The 22,783-nt window shown below is 37.5% G+C and overlaps 1 protein-coding gene across 1 annotated transcript in view; it reads right to left on the minus strand.

Annotated features, from left to right (window-relative positions):
- The window catches only part of TRHDE (thyrotropin releasing hormone degrading enzyme), a 498,184-nt gene that overhangs the window by 45,907 nt on the left and 429,494 nt on the right, over positions 1 to 22,783 (minus strand). The window contains exons 13-15 of the mRNA XM_075274325.1: positions 16,040 to 16,187; positions 15,409 to 15,506; positions 7,558 to 7,665 (exon numbers count right to left, since the gene is read on the minus strand). Of these exons, the coding sequence (XP_075130426.1) occupies positions 7,558 to 7,665; positions 15,409 to 15,506; positions 16,040 to 16,187 (354 nt within the window). The remainder of the gene's footprint in view (positions 1 to 7,557; positions 7,666 to 15,408; positions 15,507 to 16,039; positions 16,188 to 22,783) is intronic.

Genomic DNA, 22,783 nt, shown 5'->3' on the forward strand with positions numbered 1-22,783 from the left:
TAGCGGGGCCCTGCGGCGCGGCCGGGACCTAACAAAATGGTCCCGGTCGGCATGTCCCGACTCCAACTGAGCTCAGCGTTAAAGCAGGAGCTGAGCTCACAGCTCCTGCTTTAAACGCCTATGTATTTCAGCTCATCGGCGGTAGGACGCCGATGAGCTGAATGCATAGGCGTTTAAAGCCGGAGCTGTTACAGCTCAGCTCCTGCTTTAACGCTGAGCTCCGGGCCTCCGGCATTTGTAGCCGCGATGTGATGACGTCATCACATCGCGGCTACAATATGTGTATGAGGTAGAGAGCTGCGAGGGAACGAGGAATGGTGAGTGTGTGTGTGTGTGTGTGTGTGAGTGAGTGAGAACGGCATGGCACTGGGGCAGATGGAGGAGGGAGAATGGCATGGCACTGGGGCAGATGGAGGAGGGAGAACGGCATGGCACTGGGGCAGATGAAGGGGGAGAACGGCATGACACTGGGGCAGATGAAGAGGGGGAGAACGGCATGACACTAGGGCAGATGGAGGGGGGAGAATGGCATGGCACAGGGGCAGATGAAGAGGGAGAACGGCATGACACTGGGGAAGATGGAGGGGGGAGAATGGCATGACACTGGGGCAAATGGAGGTGGGAGAATGGCATGGCACTGGGGTAGATGAAGGGGGGAAGAACAGCATGACACTGGGGCAGATGGAGGGGGGAGAATGGCATGACACTGGGGCAGATTGAGGGGGGGAGAATGGCATGACACTGGGGCAGATAGAGGGGGAGAGAACAGAATGACACCGGGGCAGATGGAGGGGGGAGAATGGCATGACACTGGGGCAGATTAAGGGGGGAAGAACAGCATGACACTGGGGCAGATGGAGGGGGGAGAATGGCATGACACTGGGGCAGATGGAGGGGGGAGAATGGCATGACACTGGGGCAGATGGAGGGGGGAGAACGGCATGACACTGGGGCAGATGGAGGGGGGAGAACGGCATGACACTGGGGCAGATGGAGGGGGGGAGAACAGCATGACAATGGGGCAGATGGAGGGGGGGAGAACAGCATGACACTGGGGCAGATGAAGGGGGGAGAACAGCATGACACTGGGGCAGATGGAGGGGGAGAACGGCATGACACTAGGGCAGATGAAGGGGGGGGAATGGCATGACATTGGGGCAGATGAAGGGGGGAGAACGGCATGACACTGGGGCAGATGAAGGGGGGAGAACGGCATGACACGGGGCAGAGGTGGGGGGAAATGAAACTGTGGGCAGATAAAGGGGGAGAATGGGATGAAACTGGAGACAGAGATAGAGGGGGGGACATGAAACTAGGGGTAGATGAAGGGTGTATATGAAAATGGGGGGGAGATATAATTTACGGGTGACTGTAGGAGGATTATACTGTGTGGAATCACATGAAAATTGAATGAGAATGGGTGGAGTCAGCATAAAAGTGGGTGGGGCCTAATTTGCTGCGGCGCGCTGCGCGCGCCGCCCGTTTTGTTCCCTCTTTCTAGTCTTCAACAGTTGGGAAGTACAGGTTAGAAGTGCGAGACCCCCAGTAAGTAGGGCCCCGCCAAAGTCAATTGCCCAGGGCCCCGCAAACACTGGATCCACAACTGGTCCTCACATAATTACTGCTCCCAACTTTTTCTAAATGGCTGGCAATTTTCCTAAATGACCATCCTGCTTCTTTCAGTCTAATAATGTGCTCCCTTCCAAACTCTGTCAATTTGGTAAAATGTTTTTGAATGCATTTTAGAGGGGGTTGTTTTTTAGCCTAAGTCAGGAGTGGATTTCACAGAAGGGAAATGTCTAAGAGCTTCCTTTATATTTTCCATTCCTTTTCCAGCCACTACCTTTTGCTCAAGAAATCGCAGCAAAATCTGCAACGAAAAAATCTTCCAGTGGCTAGCCCTAACTAGTTATTGGGATTCACACTCCTAAAGAGAATGTGCTCGATTACTAGTAAGACCATCTACTGGGATTCTAAAGCTCAGAACTTTGACCTAAAAAAATATATATAAGTTACACTAAAGATTTTACTACAGGACCATATATATCAATCTGTCAAGCCCCAACTGCTTTATATCATGATTTCAGACAAGTGTAACATATTTCTTTTTACATGTATGTGCTATGAGATCTAGTCCTCAAATTTTCCATTATAAATACAGTCTCATATGTATCAATTTCACAGTTTATATACCACCATTTTGCAGTGTTGACAGTTTTTTGACATGTCCCCACTGTGGCGCCTAAATCAGCTATAACCAATTGGAAAAATAAAAGCTGTGCAAATATCGATTAGTGTAAAATGAAATAAATGACTTTGTACAATAAGAAAGCAATACTGTATGCTCCATCTCACATATGCCAGTGTTTGCATTAAATCTGCAATCATGTTTAATATAATTTGTATTAAAACCTATTACTGTTATCAGGGCGCATAAGAACTACAGGAATCAATCCATTATTGATTTCTTAAAGAATATGGATAAATAACAGAATGCATGCAGTGGGACTAACATGACAAATCAATATGCAGTTTATATGTAGAATGTTGTAATCCCTTTAATGCAGCAGAAGAGCATTGCATTCTCAGGAAATGTTAAGCATATTAGTATGGAGAGTTGGAAACCAGATGTATTCTGCTATTTATTGTAACCAGCTTCAGCTAATATTTTTCTAACTTAGAAGTCTTGGGTCACAAATCTGAAAGACCAACCTCCCTATTGACTATAATAACCAATCACAATGCCATATTTATTTTATAGAAATCTTTTCCCCAGTGCATTTACTGCAGTGGATAAACATACCAATAGATGAGAAACACAAATCCCTATTATTGGCTTTGCAGAAATAAAGTGTGTGTGTGTGTGTGGGGGGATACAAGTCTAGAAAAATTTTAGACAATGTGGGGTGCCGGGCAAAATTAAAAGCTGTGCGCCAAATACTGAAATTTTGTACCTACAACATAGTCAGATTCTGTTAATTATATGTGCTGCTCCCTGGTACTTACAGGGGTTTTTCTAAGGTCTTTAAATAGGTTGTTTCATATACCATAATTTTTTGTGTACTCAAAATAGTTGCTTGTGAATCCAATCTTTAAAGATTGGGTACATAAACAAGACATATGATTTTCCCTTAGGGCTGGACAATTATGACCTAAATCAAAATTGGAATTAATTGCGCATTTACCTCAATTCTAATTAATGGCAATTATTTAGGTCATTCACACATCCCTTTTACAGTATGAGTATCTGTTGGGTGACTATTGCAAGATTCATCTCACAAGGTTTGCACTGCAGTTTCATGCAGACTGAACACAGCCAAACTGGAACATCTATGATACTGTGGGGTTTCTTCAGATTCCAGATTTCAGTGAGTGGAGACCCAGAACAAACATAAAAAAACAGTGCGCTATTCGATCTAGTCTAGTATCACATTGAAAGCAATAGTTAAAAAAGCCTCCCATTGATTTCAATGGGGAGCGCGCATATGCCAGCACCCATAGAAATCAATGGGATCTGTTTTAATGCCACTCATTCTGAATGAGTTTACGTTCAGAATGAGTGGAGCATATACTCCGTGTGAAGGCTCCCTTATTCACCGCTATTGGACTCCAACAGGACTCCCTTCTGCATTTGGCTCTTCTTACTGACGTCAGATATTGATGAAGCCTCAACGGTCACATGGATCACACAGGGTTAAGTCCCATATGAAAGGCCTCAGCATTAACTGACGTCAGTGAGAAGAGCTGAAGACAGCAAGGCTGTATAGTAATAGCAGTTTTGGTCTTTGATATGTTCGGTCTGAACAAAATTGCAGGTAGAACCTCACAAATATTCTAATAACTAAATCGAAAACACCATCATGAACAAACTCACATTTGTTATCTCGGTTGCTGTTTAGTTTCAGTTATTTTTTCAATTAACTACCCAACCATACTCTCCCCACACACAAAAAATATTTACACACATACAGCGTTATCATATAACTCATTGAGCCAGCAAGGAAAGTTTTTCTTTTTAAGGCAGATTGGTTTAGGACTTGTAGGTTTATCCTACCCTCTGGATCAACAAGGGGAAGCAAAGCTCTTGAAGCAGTCTATCAGGTCCATAACATTGTCCAAACTAATATTAATTTCATGGTGCTGTACATTTGAGGGTTTACATATGGTACACAGAATGTACAAAACAAATATAATACTAACAATGACCAACTGGCACAATGGGATAGAGGGCCCTGTCCGCAAGGGCTTACAGTCTATGAGGGAAGAGGGATAGAGACAGAAGGTGAGGGGAGAGACTGTTCTGATGGTGGTGTGGTGATAGTGTTATTGGAGGTTGTAGGCCTTCCTGAATAGGTGAGTCTTCAGGGTCTTCTTGAAGCTTGCGATTGTGGGGGTCAGTCTTATGTGTTTTGGTTAGGAGTTCCAGAGTATGGAGGGATGCACGGGAGAATGCAATAATAATGCTGAGTAGGGGTCTTCAATAGAAGCAGAAACATACCTTTGTGGATGTAGCTGGTGTATAGTAAACTCTCTATGTAGGATGTTTTTACTGTATGTAAAAAATACTAGTATATTAACAACACAACTTTTAATATTTTTATAAAAAATCGTGTATTAGATCATAAATTCATCTATTGTACAACAAACAACTGTAAATGTGTCAATGTGTTGCTTATTTGTCTTCTTTTTATCTACAGAGTCCCGGCTAATAACATAGTGTGACTTGTTTCAGTTTATTTCTAGTAAGACCTAGGACAGGCAATCATTTAAACCATATAGTAGATAAATACAAAATAGCGGAAAAGAGCAGCTGCGGAATGAACAATTGTGGATCACAAGTCTTTTTATAGTGGTTTGAAAAGTACTACTAAGCCTAAAAGTTGTTTTCTATAGTATCATAGCTTTCTTTCATTTCACACTACTGTGTGTAACTTCTGCATCAAGTTATTCATTTATCACAGTGAATATATTACCTTCTCATAATCAGTGCTAAAGAATTATTAACAATTGCTTAAAAACTAGTCTGATATTTCCTATTTTTAGTTATTAAAGAGTTTAAAATTTCAGCCAATCTTACAACGTTCCAACTCATGAATGTTTGTGAAGTTTGGACAAAATCCTTATTTTGAACTGAACATGTTGAAAGGAAAAGTTGTTTACTATGGAGTCTTTTCAGGCCCCAGGAGACCTAGAAGGTGTATAAAAATAAAAAATAAAAATGAACATTGCCTTTTCTGGCATCTGCCTTAGCATCCTTCAATGTTCTAGTCCTCTGGGGCTGTCCACCATCTTAATAACATCATTTAGCTCTCTATATTACAGCTAATGTCTCAGTGACTTCATGAAGAGGTGGGAGAACAGGATAAGAACACCAAAGGATGCCATGGTTGAGTCCAGGGAACATTAATAAGGTTATTTTATATTTTTAAACACCTTTCCCACACAGAAAATGGCCAGTAAAATAACAGCCAGCTAGCTGCCATTTTGCTTGATTTGTGTGAATCAAACCCAGCCACGAACTGGTTTGCACATCTCTAGTTCATAAGCAGATATTTGAGTCTTCATGGTTACCATCTTGTACATTCCATACAGTATGTTATGCAAACTTGCAGCTATACACCATATTATTCAGGGGCATAACTAGCAAAAACTGGGGTGCCCTATGGCATAACCCCCCTTTTCCTGGACCCACACAGTATAATGCTCCATTTACACATACCATAATGTCTCAAAGTGGCCTCCTCACAGTATAATGTTTCATAGTGGTTCTTCCATACAGTGTAATGTTCAATAGAATCCTCCATATAATATAATGTGCCATGGTGGCCCCTCCACACAGTATTATGTTCCACAGTGGCCCTTCCACACAATACTATGTTCCATTGTGTTTGTTGCAAATATTGCAGAAATTTTGGGTTAAAAAACCCCCCAAAATTTTGGGGGTATACCACCCACAAACTATTAATATATTCGGGGGTCTCTACAGACATCTCTATATAATTATTGTAGGCCATGAGGAAGAAAAAAACAGTGGTGCTTACTAGAGATGAGCAAGTAGTACTCGATCGAGTAGGTGTTCGATCGAATACTACGGTATTCGAAATACTTGTACTCGATCGAGTACTACTAGCTGTTCAAAGTTAAGATTCAATGCAGAACCAGCGTTGATTGGCAGAATGCTATACATTTCCAATCAACGCTAGTTCTTCTCTTACCTTTAGAAGTCTTCTCCCTGCGTAGCGCTCCAGCGTCCTCTTCCGGCTCTGCATTCACTCTGCCAGGCATCGGGCCTGGGCAGAGTCGACTGCGCATGTCCGCTTGTATTGCAGACATGCGCAGTCGGCTCTACCCAGGCCCGATGCCTAGAAGAGTGAATTCAAGGCCGGAAGAGGACGCGGGACGCAGGAACTTTTTATACTCAGAAACCCAGCCATGATTCCTTTATTGTGTTTAGTTTATTTTCTCATACATGTAGTGTCCCTGTCTGATAACTTGTCCACAAAAAGGAACTTATGGCTGGGTTTCTGTCAAGTCTTTTATCTTGAATTATTCTTGCAATCATGATCGTATCGAATGGCAACCAATCAAAAAAGACTGTCACCACTAGGATGGTTGGAGAAAATCTTTAAAACACAGCAAAATTTTCAATAATTTATATTTGCAAAAATGTTTACCATTTAATTGTCTATAAATCTAAATATGGTTATGCTAATGGAAAAACCCCTTTAAGTATGACCACAACTTTATCTACCTCGTAATTGTTGTAGACCTTGCTGCATTCTTGAATGAGTGGTCAGAGGGTTTTAAGGACACTAATTGGCTGGCCGGGTGGTAGATGGATAGGAAACGTGAACAACGTGCTACAGATATGTATGTTTTATCATTTGCATATTTGCATCATGCAGGAAAACTGCATATGTTTTTAAACAATATATGCTGTCTTTTTAGAAAAGCATATGTATTTGATCATGGTTTTTTTGAGCAAATCCGCACCATGTGAATACAGCCTTACTGTAAAGTGTTATATCATGGGAACCAGGTTACGCAATTATAATATATATACACACACACGTGCGCATGTGTGTGTGTGTGTGTGTGTGTATGTATGTGTGTGTGTATATATATATATATATATATATATATATATACACATACACATACACGTGTGTATATATGTATATCTCTATGCTGTAGAAATATACATGCTGTATAATATATATATATATATATATATATATATATATATATATATATATATATATATATATATGCACAAACACATGCACAAACATACAAGTAAGTGTTCTGGGAATGAATGAAAAACTACTAGAAGGTGCAGTGGGCAGATTGGAGGATGGGAATACACTGACATTCCCACAACCAGGAAGTAGAAACCAGGAAGTATTGCATGAGCCTGCAAATATGAGTAATAGTAAAATGGTCCAAACATTAATACATGCACTCAATTATGTTTTTTGCATTCATATAACAAGCAGTTATATTAGTCCCAGAAAACCCTTAGCTTTTTCAATTTGCAATGGTTAAATGCTCACTTACCGGTTCCTGTTACTGGAAATCCAATCAGAGATCATAGTTGCTGCTTCTTGATGACACTGTTTGTTGCCAAAACTGCAAGCCAACATTATAACTTCTCTTCTGAGTTCCCTGGTAGAGAAAAGGGTTGAAAAGGGTATTATATCATTTCTCTAGTAAATGGTAATAGAATATTGTTGCAAATAAAATGACTCTTTTGATGTACACTCTTGTGCTAAAAATGATATGGCAGACATTTCACTCCCATATAGTTGCATTTTCTAACAATCAATTTTGATGACTTCTGTCATTGCTAAAACCATGTGGTTTTGTTTGTTTTTTACATTCTAGAATCCTTTCTCAATTAACGGGCAGCATTGAACAGCTCCAGTTTTCATTAATATATTTATCTCCTGATATTACTTTGCATTTTATGAACCCTACAGGTAAAATATTCAAATTACAGTTTACAGCTTGATAAGGCCATAATTCTGATTTTAATTACGCTCTTTTATTGTTGGAATGTGCCGTTTGCCAGACAACAGCTTTGGAAAAAAACATTAGCAAACTGTAAATATTCAGGGAAGAAAATCAGACTTAAGCATTACCATTTTAATTTAGCAGAAAGTTTAAAGCAAATGTCTTTAATGGATCAGCTATCACAAAAGAGCCGTCAACCGTAAATTTAGAGATCACTGCTTTTAGTCTGACATTTTAAGGCTAACGTTTTCACGTATTCTATAGACTTTTCCTTGAAGACATGTTTAGGACTTCTGTCATTGTACAAACCTGATATTAATTTATCAAGCAATAGGGGAGCAATCAGAAAACAAGCAGAATGTGCGAGTTCAATTTATTTTAGAGCAACACATTTGTAAGTGAATTTTCACTACCAGAATTGAAAATCAGATAAAGGATAAAAAAGTGTAACAAAATAACTGTGTATAGCAGACTAAATCTCGTCAATAGAGACAATTCACCAGAAAATATCATTTCTGTGGTATACGGCAAGTTGTTAAAATTTCAGTTCAGCCATTTTTCTCTTATCTGTTTTTTGGGAAGTCTATGAAAAAGTCAATAGGGAAATCATTATAGTTCCAAGAGTTTTTCACTTAATTTAAGACCTCATGACCCTCTTAAACAGAGGCAAGTTGAGATTTGTAGCTTATAGCTATAGGCAGTATGGGTGATGTCATATGGCAAAATCTATGTGGGGCCAAATTAAGAAGATATTTCCTATTAACAGAGTCATAAGTGCGAAAGCAAAGTGACTGAAAACAGTGGTGTCTATTTGGGGGAAATGGGAGCCAAGGCGGTAGCCACTGACTTCAGTCTTCCACAATTCTCTACATAACAGCAGAAATTTCTAAATATCTTCATAATTAAGTGCAAATTTATAAAAGAATCCAACATCACATCCATGATCTTTACATATTCATATATAACTAGATAGACTATCACATACTCACTGGACAGCTGGACTTATTCACTAGAGCAATCTTCCTACAATTACAAGGCAGAAGGCCCAGATATTCATTTGAATTGTCAGGCACCCGACATTTTAAATTAATAATTAGCACACACTGTCTTTCCCATTCCCTCCCACTCCTACAGATATACACTATATATATACAGTACTACTATACACACTATTAAATATACATTACTATACACAGTCAGGCAGTGACAGTGTAATCAACTTAGGTTGCTGAGCTACTTTCAATGACCAATAGTAACCCCAGTCACATACGTAGTATAAACCAGGCAATGACAACTTATATGCCATGGGGTGTATTACTCAATGTCATTGCTTTATGATGGACGGAGATGCAATGCAATTATTAGTAATTATTAGTAGGCCAGTGAACTCAGTTAACAGAGACCATGTAATGTAGGAGCAGAACTGGAGGCAAGGTAAGTATAATATTGTTTTAATTACATATAGTGAAAAGACCGCTTTTTTGAGAAGACCAGACCAAGGTTTTCATATTAAGAAGCTTTTCCATATTGAAAGTAAGCCAATGAATTGGAATAACCCAGACCATGTGATATAAATCACGCAATAGCAGGTGTAATTTGCCATTGCCTAGTTTACACTACTGTATTTGATCACCTATTTTCAATTACTAATAGCCCCTATCACATACAGTAGCATAACCCAGTAAATGATAACTGTAAGCTGATTACAGCCATTATTGACTGGCTGTGTACAATATGTACAATATGTATATCTGTGGAGACAGGAGAGGCAGTGATCACTACTTATGCAGATAAATTGCTTGGTGGCTCCTGCATTAAAAGTGTGGCGCCATCCGTAAATTTATTTTAATTGACAGGCAGCTCCTGCACTCACATGAGGTGCAATTCAGGTATGAAATATTGTGCTAACGTTTTGTCTCCTGTGAGCTTAATAGCTGTAACATCTGTATACTCAACTGATTTCACACCACATTCTATATGATTATACAAATCGTATTTACCTATGATAAAAGATTTTTTTTTTTTCAATTAAACTCATGGATGGCATTGTGTATCAGGGTTATTTGGATCACAGAAATCTTAAACATCTGTGATTATTAGTTTGCTAGGTGGGCCCAATTAAAGGAAACCTACTAAGGATGTTCCAAATTATTAAGCAGGCTACGGGATTCAAGCAGTATGGGAAAGCATGCTGAAAAACATCAAATAGTGCAATACCTTGGTATACAAGGTATAAAAACATTAAATATTTCATGAACACTTAAGTGTGATCATCGTATTGTGAAGAAATTTGTGACTGATTCAGAAAACAGATGTACTTTTGCATAAACCTACTATTCAGCCACTCCAAAACCGCGCTCATAAGCATAAACAGTTGTAGTGAGCCCAAACATACATGAAAACTAATTTCGAAATAGTCTTGTTTATGGATGAGTGCTGAGCAACCCTGTATGACCACCATGTCCAAACAAGGATGCAATGTCACCATGGAGGTAGAGGAATCATGTTTTGAGCTGAAATCATGGGTAGAGTGTTAGCATACCCCTTTAGAGTCCCTAAAGATGTGAAACGGAACTATGCAAAGCATATAGAGTTTCTGACTGACTACTTTCTTATATGGTAGAAAAAGAAGAATCATGTTTTCCATAGTAAAATCATCTTCATGCATGACAATGCACCACTGCAAGAATGGCTCAGCAGTTATTGACTGCTATAGGAAGAAAAGGAGAGAAATTAATAGCGTGGCCACTATCCTCCATTAACCTCAACCATATTGAGAACCTATTGAAGACCTATCTTCAAGCAAAAGATTTCTGGGTGTCTATTCTAAAATCCTGCAAAAGAACTTCAAGAAACAACTATCCAAAAACTCACAAGTTCAATGGACACAAGAATTGTAAAGTTTATATCAAATAAGGGGTCCTATGTTATCATGTAACTGTGACCTTTAACCACTTCCGGACCGCCCATAGACTATATACGCCCGGGAAGTGGTTGTCTAGTTCTGCCAGGACGTACCTGTACGTCCACCAGAACAGAGCAGCTGCACGGAGATCGTGTAGCTGCTTTCACTAGGAGCCGGCTGTAACTTCAGCCGGAGCTCCTAGAGAGAAGACAGGGCAGATTTATTACCTCCCCTGCTTTCTCGATCGCTGTGTATACAGCGCTCAATGAGCGCTGTATGCACAGCTATGGACGCAGCCATAATTCAGCTGCCCTCTGACCCGGCGGACACGTGATCCGCCGGGAGCAGAATCTTACAAGAGCTGCTGGGTCCTACAGGACCCCAGATCAGCTCAGTAAGCTGTATATACAGCATGCAGAAGGCTGGATTCCTCCTGTATCTGAGGCTAAATGTACCAGCCCCAGTTATAGGAGAAATAAGCCTCCAGTACAAAAAAAATAAGTGATCAGATGTCCCCAAAGGTCTCTTATTACCTTATGGGGACACAATCTGAAAAAAAAATAAATATAAAAATATAATAAAAAAGTTTTTAAAAATTGTAAATAAAATAATAATAAAAAATAAATAAATAATACGCTAATAAAAAGCCGTTATTAAAGGTTATAGCCCCACCCCCGACGACACCATACAAAATAAAAATTATCGTAACGGAGAGGAAAAACTATATTATAAAGTTTTTCAGTGACACTTTGTGTTATTAAATTTAAAAAAAAAATAATTTGAAAACCAGACACAATTTCCCTCCTATTTTGTTTATATTTTCCCAGATATAAAAAAAATTAAAACACATTCAAAAATAAAGATAACATAAAAATAAAGCCCTATGTGTCCCCGAAAAAAGACGCAAAAATTAGTTGACTGAGACATACGGGAAAAATGTTACAGCCCTCAAAACCACACATACAAAATAAACCTAAAATGTGTCTGGTCCTGGACCACAAATTGGCCCGGTACTGAAGTGGTTAAATGTTGAAAATTCAACAAATGACCATTTTCAGTTCTTTACAACCTATACAATGTTTAGAAACTTGGTTGTGCATAATAATTTTGAACAGTTAATTTAAATTTTTTAATTTGTGAAAAATGATATCGTTGGAAAGTTTCTTATCAAATTAGATTTATACTCTAACTGTTGAAGATATAAACATTACGCTGACTGTCATTCACATCAGCGATTTAAGAAAATCAGAAAAAAATGTATACTTCCAGTGCATTCTACTATGGCTACATCTACACCAAGATCAAATAGAAAAGACTACAGAGGAAATATTAAAAGTAAACATTTTGTCTTCTCTCAAACCATTGAACCAAGGAATGAAAGTAAATATTCCAGAAATACAAAATTTCAACAAAAAAGATTGGAACAAAATAAAGAATGCACACACAGGAGGAATATAATCTAAGGCCCAAAAATACATTACCTATTTAGGAAGCCACATCATACCTCAACTCTGCAATGCAAGATCAACTGATAAAAAAAAATCATTACATGACCTACCTGAATCCTGTGATTTAACTTTTATCACTGAAACATATCTACATAGGTAGACAGGCAACACACTGAAGGATGCAATACCAAATATGTATATGGTGCTAAATTTTAGCAGGCAAAAACATATTACTCATCAGTCAAGCTCAAGGTAGTTGTTCATCTTAACTCTACAACACCAAAGATGAATCATGCTTGAAGATTTTAGTGCTTGGATAGATGACCTCCTTTCATAGTTTGGTAAAGAACTACTTATTACTATGGACGAATTATGCTTCTCTCAAGCAGTCTGCTTAACAGTTATATACAGTGAACAAAAATGGTCATACTCTTGAACTGATATTCCACATAGAACTGGACGTACATCTCAAATGTAACAGCAAATCCAGTTCAGAAGATCACACTTTTTTGCGACCTCTTTTCTTAAAGATTATCACCCTTAAGGTAATTGACAACCTCAGTTTTAACCTGCAGACTAACATATTTTCACACCCAACCACATAGGGCAGCTGTACAAGACTATGAGGAAGGGGCAGCGATAACGCTCCGAAACGCATCAGTCAGACGTTTTTTGTATTCAACTTTACCGTCATGAATATTTATTGATATTTTATGGAACATTTTATGTTCAGAAAAACTTTTCACAATAAAAGTTAAGTTTTACTAAAGGAATTTGATGCTGGACTTTTCCATTTTGGATGATTATGTTTGCACCTTGTGCTGAGAGGCTGGATTTTCCGTGCATCTTCCATTTTTCTAAGGCTTTCCACTGAAGTTATATACTTCAACATCTACGGACATTTATACCAGAAGACATGTGAGTGAGCTGACACACCTCTTGCTTATTGTGTTAAGCCATACAAGAAGTCTATGTATCTTGCTTTCGATATTATTTCTCCCTGGCACACCATAAATTTCGATACAAAACCTTATGTACTTGTTTAACCACTCCATTGAAAAAAAAAAAAAAACTGTTAGAAAAAAGAGAGAGGGGAAACTCAAATATCAGTGGTGAAAAATATCAGTCTCCAAAGGCCAAAATGTCTCTAACCATACACTTCAGGAACTACCAACAAAATCATAAATAAAAGAAAAAAAACAAAACCTTTCAAGAAATAGAAAATACAAGGAACTATTTTTACAACTGTTTTCCATTACTGAACAACAACAAAAAGTGACTTTAATGATACAAAAATCTGCCAAAATTAAAACCTTTAAAGGGATAGGCCCATTATGGAAACTTATCCCCTATCCACAGGACAGGGAATAAGTGTCCGCTCCCATATCCCCTAGTGATCAGGAGGACAGGGTACTGAAAGTCCCCCAAAACCACCTTGTGAATGTAGCGCTAGTGTTCTTATGTGACTTCTATTCTACTCACTTCTGATGGAGATTGCAGTCATGAGAGCGCCATAGCAGTGAATGAAAGCAGCAGTAGAGGAAACAAAGATATAATATATCGCTAAGTACCTATGATGAACAAATTGAAAACTGGACCTGTTCATTTCAACAATTAAAAATATTGTTAACTGTTCTAATGAAGGCAGCAGTCAATACTCTTTTTCTAAAGAAGCCCTCCATGGACCCAGATCCCTAAAACAAGCTACAGACCTGTCACTGAACTGCCTGTCCTAGTAAAGTTGTTGAGAACTCTGTTGCAACTCAACTAGATACATACCATCAGGTAACAGCATCTATGACCCTTTTCAGTCAAACTTCAGGAAAAAATAGAGCACTGAATCATTACTAGCACAAGTACTAAATGACCTGCTCATTGAAAGGAACAGAAGCAAATGGTCCATTCTAGTATTCTTCCATTTTTTAAGAAATACTCACAAATGTTTGCACACTTAACTAATCTCCAATTTGGTTTAGGATTTGTATTTGTCTTGAAATCAATTTAATGTCGATATCACAACAAGCTAACAAAAGCCTTGAAAGACTGCAATTCAGTCTCCCCCACTGAGTGATCACATATAGACACAACCATATTATGTTCAGAAAAGCAGATTAATTTGTGATACACATAACTGGAGATGTTCAGTAAGAAATTGTAAAAACAACATTTTTGTAGCTTAACTAGAAAACAACCCAGCGAAATAAAATCAGTTATTTATTAGCATTCGTATAGAAAATTTCTCTAAATGTTATTGGCATTTTTAATAAAAGAAATAACAAAATGCTGACTCAAATCAAATTTTTATCAAAGAAATGTGATAAAATGAGGACAATGTAGTTCCAATGCCCTCTGAATGTATTTGACATGCAACAGGAAAAATCAACAGTTCATTTAACCAAAAGAGTGTATATAAAAATAAGTGTATGTGAAGCACCAATGTTACGGGAAGCGGCGTTCCGTGTATGTGCAAGCATTCTGGTAACCAGCGATAAGCATAAGTTCAAATCTCAACATCACTTTGAGGTCGTAACTCAAGAGATAAGCAGAACATTGTTTGCTTTAAAAATGTCATGCAGGGGAATATAAATCTCAAAGATGCTGGGCCTTAGAGAAATGAAATATCAAACAGCAAAGACAGGAGAAAAGGTGCATCATGCTGCTACAGTCACACTGTGTAACACTAATGGAGCTTTCTTCTTTTGAAGCTGCATTGTATGGCTTAGCATAAAAGATAAACTCCCTTAGGATTCAGAAGAGTAACTACAGCAAGAAATGTGTGAGAAGAAGGAAAACACAGGAAGAGACAAATAACAAATGCTGTGGACTAATCCTTGTCAAAATATTTTCTGAACTTCCACATTTGAATGATACAGAATCAGAGAAAGATTCCACCGTATTTACAATTTAAGATAGCTTATTTTATCACAAAGAATAATACATGACACAGGAAATGTCGGGTATTGAAGACAGGACATAAGGTACCATACACAGTAAACATTACTTCTTAACGATCAGAATATGAATAAAGAGATGATGTCATACTCTGTCTGGTAAGACGTCTGGATTATTGATCCATTGTGTCCATTAACAGGCCATCCAAGTCGGAAGTACATTGTTGCCACTTGCTTCAATACATATTCCTGAAAGGAACATACACATTACATTATTTATTATTCATATAACAGTAAATGCTGCTAAAATAAATCTCCATCCTGAATTTTATTTCAGCTTTCTAGAACATCATAATGATACCGCTATAAAGTATAATCTGTCCCACAAAAACATTAAGCCCTCATCCAGATCTGCAAACAGAAGAATAAAAAAGTTCTCTCTTTTGGGAGGAAGAAAACAAAAAACTGCGAAAAAAGGCTACAATGGAAAGGGCCGACGTTTATTACCATAAACATGTTATGTCTAACGCTACAATTCAAGCTTGCTTTTAGTTTTCATTATTGCTTTTTAAGATACAGAAGAAGTTTTAACAAATCCTTTTGTTGACCACATTCTTACTATTTCACTTATTTGTACTTCGCTTACAATTGCAACATGTTTACTGTATATAACATTCACTGTAGAGACTAGTTTAAGAAAAAACTGAAAAATTAAATAATGTACATCTCTGTAAACCAAGGTTTTACAGTAGGTTAAAAGCAGAAAATAGTTTATCTTTTACACTGAATATACTGTAGTCCTCGGTTCGGTCCAGCAATTTATCTAGAGGATAAAGAGCTCTGCTTGCTGCATGCCAGGGAAGAAAATCCTTTTCTTCACAAAGATATCTTATAATCTCTAGAGGGATATTTTGTGTCAGATATCCAGCCCTGAAAATTAAAGAAAATATATTAAATATGATATACTGTAAAGTTTGTTTGACATTTCTTTTACAAATAGAACATAAAAATAAAATATTGGAGCAACCTAAAATCCACATTTAAAAACTCATGTAGAGATCAACCAGATATTACAGTTCTTTCATATATTCATTAAAAGGCATGTGTTACACTCTGTCCCCTCAATATTTCTTTCATGCAACCATATATCTACAGTTCTCATTTACACTCGTTCTCCTCATATTTTACATTTGCAGTGACTGAGCTACATCATTAAGAGTATCAAATAAGTTAGTCACATGGAGGAGATGAATATTTCAGAATTATATTATTATTAATATATATATATATATATATATATATATATATATATATATATATATATATATATACATAAAGGTAGCTCGGTAGAAGCAGTGTTGTGGACAAAACCAGTTAGAGACAGGGATACAAAAATATGCAGGAAACAGGTTTATTTAGAAAAAAACAGGAAAAATAAATAAACCTTCACTACAGGTACAAATAAGCAAAATAAAATACAGCCTTAATTTCAGGCGACACAATAAGAAACAAAATCCTGCTCGTCTGAGCAACTAACTAAACAGAAATAACTAAATAACTATACACGTGGATGACTAACAGCCACACAAACAAACCAAGAAGCAAGACACAGTCTCAGCAGACTCAGAGTAACAGGGCAGACCCAGACACCTCCTCTCACGTTCTGGATCTGCAGCCTTTTTCTGGCCCAGTAATGAGCCTAGGACCCACACCTGGGGCTGAGGCCTACTGCAGATACTGGACCACGCATAAGTTACAAATCTTGGGGAACTATAGTGTGATTCCAGCACTCTGCCTGTCACCTTCTCACTATATATATATCTTTTATAATCTATCCATGGCACTTGTTGAAATTTTGATACTGTACCATATTGTCTGTCACTTTAATAAATAATAGAGATGAGCGAGTAGTATTCGATCGAATACCTCGACGCCATAAGAATGCGTGTAAGCGGCCGAACACCAAGGGGTTAAGTGCATCAAATCTTCGATGCATTTAACCCCTTGGTGTTCGGCTGCTTACACGCATTCCTATGGCGGTGAGGTATTCGATCGAATACTACTCGCTCATCTCTAATAAATAATAAAAGGTTCATTCAACTAGAGTTAGAAGGAAAGGATGTCAAAATCTATTGTCTCTTAATTATCTGTTTATTACCTGATTGTCAGGGGTAAATAAAAGATTTTTTTTTTAACAGAAAATATTTCAAACAATAAATGTAACGCAATATATTTTTCATTTTTTATGTAAATTTCTCCTGAAATCTTTATATTAGGCAGAACTCTGTTAGTTTTATATATATATATGTATATATATATATATATATATATATATATATATATATATATATATATATACTAGCCTCTGCCCGTGACTTTATCTGCGTGTTGTTGGCGTCGATGATCCACCTATATTCAGCAAATTGCTGCTGTCGATAGTTCACCTGCTCCAGCCTTTCTGCAGCTCTCAAGCTGTCCTGCTGCTGAACTTGTTCCTCACTCCATGCCTGTGATTGTTACGGTATCTCAGCAGCTGGCTGGGATGCCGTATAATGCGCGTGTTGTTGGCGTTGATGATCTGAGGTTACAAACTATCTATGTGCCAAATTTCATCCAAATCCATTCAGCCATTTTTGCGTGAAAGAGCAACACACACACAAACATTCCCATTTATAATATGAGTAGGATTAGGATTTAATGGATAAGAAGAAAGAGCATATGGCAGTCAGATAGGACTTTTCATCATTTCATAGTTTATTGTGAAGTGGAAGGGCTTAATACTGATTAATATCTAGTTTAGGTCTAGGGTGCATGCTGGACATTTTCTTGTATATCTGTTCCTCTCTCAGATTTGCTCATGTATGGAGGAGGACATTTAATTGTAGAACCCGGTGAGCTAACCCTTTGCATCACATCTTCCTTATCTACTTTTAATCTCTCTTCTTTATAACATTAATATGACCATTCTTTATTCTGTTTATATCAGATTTTACTGTATAAGTCAAATAAGGTTTTCAATAGAATAATCTGTGACACACATACTAAATAAAACATATTCAACACCCGCAGGAACATTCATCATACATAATAATGTGATTGATGCAACAGAACAGATTTATGACATGAATACAGTATTTAACAGTTGCTTATATAAATGGTCAAAAAGTAATATCTAAATAGCTAAAACAACTTGAAAATGAATTTCACCATAAGATTCCATAAATTATGTAAAATGTTGGGATACTATCAATTGCAAAATTTAGGAAAGAAATACACTGCAAACCCTGCATAATGCTACAAATATAACAACTATACTGTATGAGTAAAAGATTAACCATATGTAACAGTGCCATACTGTTACATCATGCTGAGCCTATAGTTAACTATAGTTATACTTATAGTTTTGAAAAAAAAAAATTATTTAGTAAAGTAAAAGTGCAACATAATATAACTGATATAATTCTGGTATTATTATTATTATTATCATCATCATCATCATCATCATCATCATCATCATCATCATCATCATCATTATTATTATTGTTGTTTATTTATATAGCACCATTAACTCCATGGTGCTTTACATTTGAGAGATTACATATAGTACTTAAAATATACAAATATAATACTAATAGTGACCAACTGGCACAGTGGGATAGAGGGCCCTGCCCGCAAGGGCTTACAGTCTATGAGGGAAGAGGGGGTAGAGACAGAAGGTGAGAGGGAGACAGTTCAAATGGTGGTGTGGTGATATGTTATTGGAGGTTGTAGGCCTTCTTGAATAGGTGTGTCTTTTAGGGTCTTCTTGAAGCCTGTGGTTGTGGGGGTCAATCTTATGTGTCCTGGTAAGGAGTTCCAGAGTATGGGAGATGCATGAGAGAAATCTTGGAAACTGTTGTGTGAAGATCAGATAAAAGCAGAGTGGAGTAGGAGGTCTTTGGAGGATCTGAGGTTACATATGGGCAGGTAGCAGGAGATTAGGTCAGAGATATATGGAGGGGAAAGCTTGTTGACGGCTTTGTATGTCAGTGTTAGTAACTTGAACGCTATTTGTTGGGCAATGGGTAACCAGTGATGGGATTGGCAGAAGGGAGCATCTGATGACGAACGGGGGTAGAGGTGTATTAAGCAAGCAGTAAAGTTTAAGGTGGACTGGAAGTGGCAAGAGTATTCACTGGGAAGTCATTTGAGAAGGGTGTTGCGGTAGTCTAAGCAGAAGATTATGAGGGAATGGACTAGCATCTTTGTAGTTTCAGGGATGAGTGGAATCTATGGATGTTCTTGAGTATGAGGCGGCAGGAGGTGTTGAGGGTTTGGATATAGGACTTGATAGGTCAAAATCCAAGGTTATCCCAAGGCAACGAACCCGTGGGACAGAGATAAGCATGGTTCCATTAACTTTTATAGACGGGTCAGGTAGAGAGGCTGTATGATGTGTGGCAAAGATGATGAACTCTGTTTTCTCCATGTTGAGTTTGTGAAAGCAGGAGGAGAGAAAGGAGGCTATGGCCACTAAACACTTTGGAACTCTGGACAACAGAAAGGCAATGTCTAGTATAGAGAGATGGTTTTGAGTGTTGTCAGCATAGTAATAATATTGAAAACCATGTGATTCTATGAGTTGTCAAAATCTGAGGGTGTATATGGAGAACAGGAGGGGATCTAGGACAGAGTCTTTGGGGACACCTACAGAGAGAGGGTGTGGTAAAAAGATGGTGCACGAGTGGGAGACACTGAATGTGGAGTTGGTGAGGCATAAGGAGATCCAGGAAAGGGCCAAGTCTGATATACTAAGGGATGAGAGCATTTCTAACAAGAGAGAGTGGTCGACTGTGTCAAAGGCAGAGGAGAGGTCAAGGTGTCATCATAATAGTAATAACCAGTCAGACAAAGTTGCCTTTCCAGTTTGCAGAGTGAATGCCATAAAAGCCAAACACAAACACAAAAAAAAACAACAAAATTGTAATTTTTTTTTCATGGAATGTTAATAAAAGCTAATAAAAACAGTATATGTACCCTCAAACAGTACAAACTAAAAGTTCAACTCATAGTTCAACAAAATAAGCCCTCATATGGCCATGTCAACAGAAAAATAATACAGTTGTGAATTTTAGAAGATGGAGATGGAAAATATAAAAATAGTCGGAAAGCCTTATGACTAAACTGCATGGAAAAAATGACAGAAAGAATGTTTTTTCACTGTCTTGTCTTACTAATAGTGAATGTGTTGATATTAGGACTAAATGAATGCTACAGTGAAAAAAATTAAATGGCTAAATTTCACCTGCATATTTAAATTAGATGCTTAAAGAGTTAATAAGCTTCCCAAATGCTGTTTTGAATTAGTTGAGGGGTGCAGTTTTGAGTTTCTAATATATAAGCTTTTATAATCCCTTTCAAAACTAAAGTAGTCCCTAAAAATTACTATGGAAATTTTCTTCCCAATCTGGAAAATCATTGTTAAACTTTTAAGCCCTGTTACACTAGTAATGGTTAAAATAAATAAAATGAGGATTAAAAGATAATGCTAATATAAAGCAGAGATATGGTAGGTAATATTTATTAATGCATTTGGGTGGTATGACTATTTGTCTAAAAAGCAGAACATTTCCCTTTTTAAAATTGCTATTTTTTTCCAAATTTTGATCAAATTTCCTTTCTTTTTTTAAATAAGTAAATACAAAAATATTGATCAATGTTTGCCACTAACATGAAGTACAATGTGTCATGAAAAAACAATCTCAAAATCACTTGTGTAAGTTAAAGCATCTCAAAGTTCATGTTCATTTGAAAATTAGGCTGGGGCCTTAAGGGGATAAAGGTTGTATTATTGAATCATTGTCTAAGGCTGCATGCACACGGAGTTACACGCGCTCCGGCGTTACGAGCACTCCCATTGAAGTGAATGTGAAGTGTTCAGGAGCCGTCCGCAGCGCTCGCGTGTACAGCTGTGAATGAGTATTTTTACAAGCCCGGAGTAACTCCGTGTGCATGCAGCCTTAGTGCTGTAAACAGGGCAATAAAATGTACTTATCTCTACCAAGTCATCAATTTCCAGACCCTCTAGTTTGTGTTAGGTGATCATTGCAGCCAATCATAAGCCTCATTGGTGAATTCTTGACAAGCACCATGTTGCTGCTAAGGCCAGTCATTCACATATCATTAATGAAGAGGTCACCGATGAAGCCTTTGATTGGTTGTCACAGTCACCTGATAATGTTGAGCCTATTGAAGGACCAGTAAATAAAATCCACCACTGGAAGTAAACTACCTGGAAGAAGAGAGTAATTTTTTTCACCTCCTCCACCCCCCTATTTACAGCAGATATAGAACATAAAAAGTGACTCAGACAACCTCTAATTCCGAGCGAACAATGAATGGAAGCACCACTTCCATTCATTTCTATGGGAACGTGCTGTGAGCGTGCTGTTCGGAACGGCTGTTCCGAACAGTGTTCGCTCATCTCTATTAATGATCATCTTTTTGTTTTAAAGGCCATATCCTTCTGTGCAGATATTTTTTATTATCCCATTGCATCTAAAGTTAAAAATCAAACATCTTTTTATAGACTTAATTGCAAATTTCAATATCACTTTGATTCTGATGTATAATCCCTATACATCTTATTTGTGTACATTGCAATAGGCAAAAAACAAACTCAGCGGATGCCATAATATTATTATGTAGAATTGGTTTCAATAGGAATTGAGAGTTGAAGACTAACTAATTATGGACACAACTGTCTTTGCCTAATCCGTGTGGCTTTGAAGGGTAGTAAAAAGGTAACGCTGGTCATCTGCATAGATGTAACAAGACTTTTATCTTTATTTAAGCATACATACTGTTTATTATAGACAACAGTAGAAATAATATCTAGATTTGCTGCAAGGGATAAACATTTGAATTCCACAGTATATACAGTTCCCGGAGTTTGCCTTCTGTTGTTCAGTGTAAATTTAATCCATGCACATGACCTGCTTATAAATTTTATAAGCTAACACGTTGAGTGTTACAGAGGAATATAACCTTAATATTTGCTCTTAATCATAACAGCAAATATCACAGGAATCCGCAAAAATATTATAGAAATGGCCAAAGATCATAACTTCAAATTTGACAACTTAAAGGCTTTAATGACTAAGATTTATTGATAGCAAATAAAGCATAATTAATAGACTCATATACTGAGATACTTCATTCTGCAAGTATTTTATCATAGACTTGATGAGATTTTAGCTGAATAATGGACAGCACAGTGTACACTGCAATATACACAAAACAACGTATTAAAGGAGATGCATAAAACTGGCTTTTAATTATGCAGTGTAATACAGTCATCATTCACCACGCACAATGATACCTGGCAAGAGAAAAAATTGTTCCAGGAAATAGTGGCATTCCATGGTTACATATCTTTCTTGCATGCCTGCATGTTCACTTAATTATTAATATGAGCACACAGAAACAATATATTCTTGTAATATATTCCCAAAGAGACTACATAAGTATAAAAGACAGAGCGCTCC

Source organism: Leptodactylus fuscus, chromosome 5 (genome assembly GCF_031893055.1).
Source record: "Leptodactylus fuscus isolate aLepFus1 chromosome 5, aLepFus1.hap2, whole genome shotgun sequence".
Lineage (NCBI taxonomy): Eukaryota > Metazoa > Chordata > Amphibia > Anura > Leptodactylidae > Leptodactylus > Leptodactylus fuscus.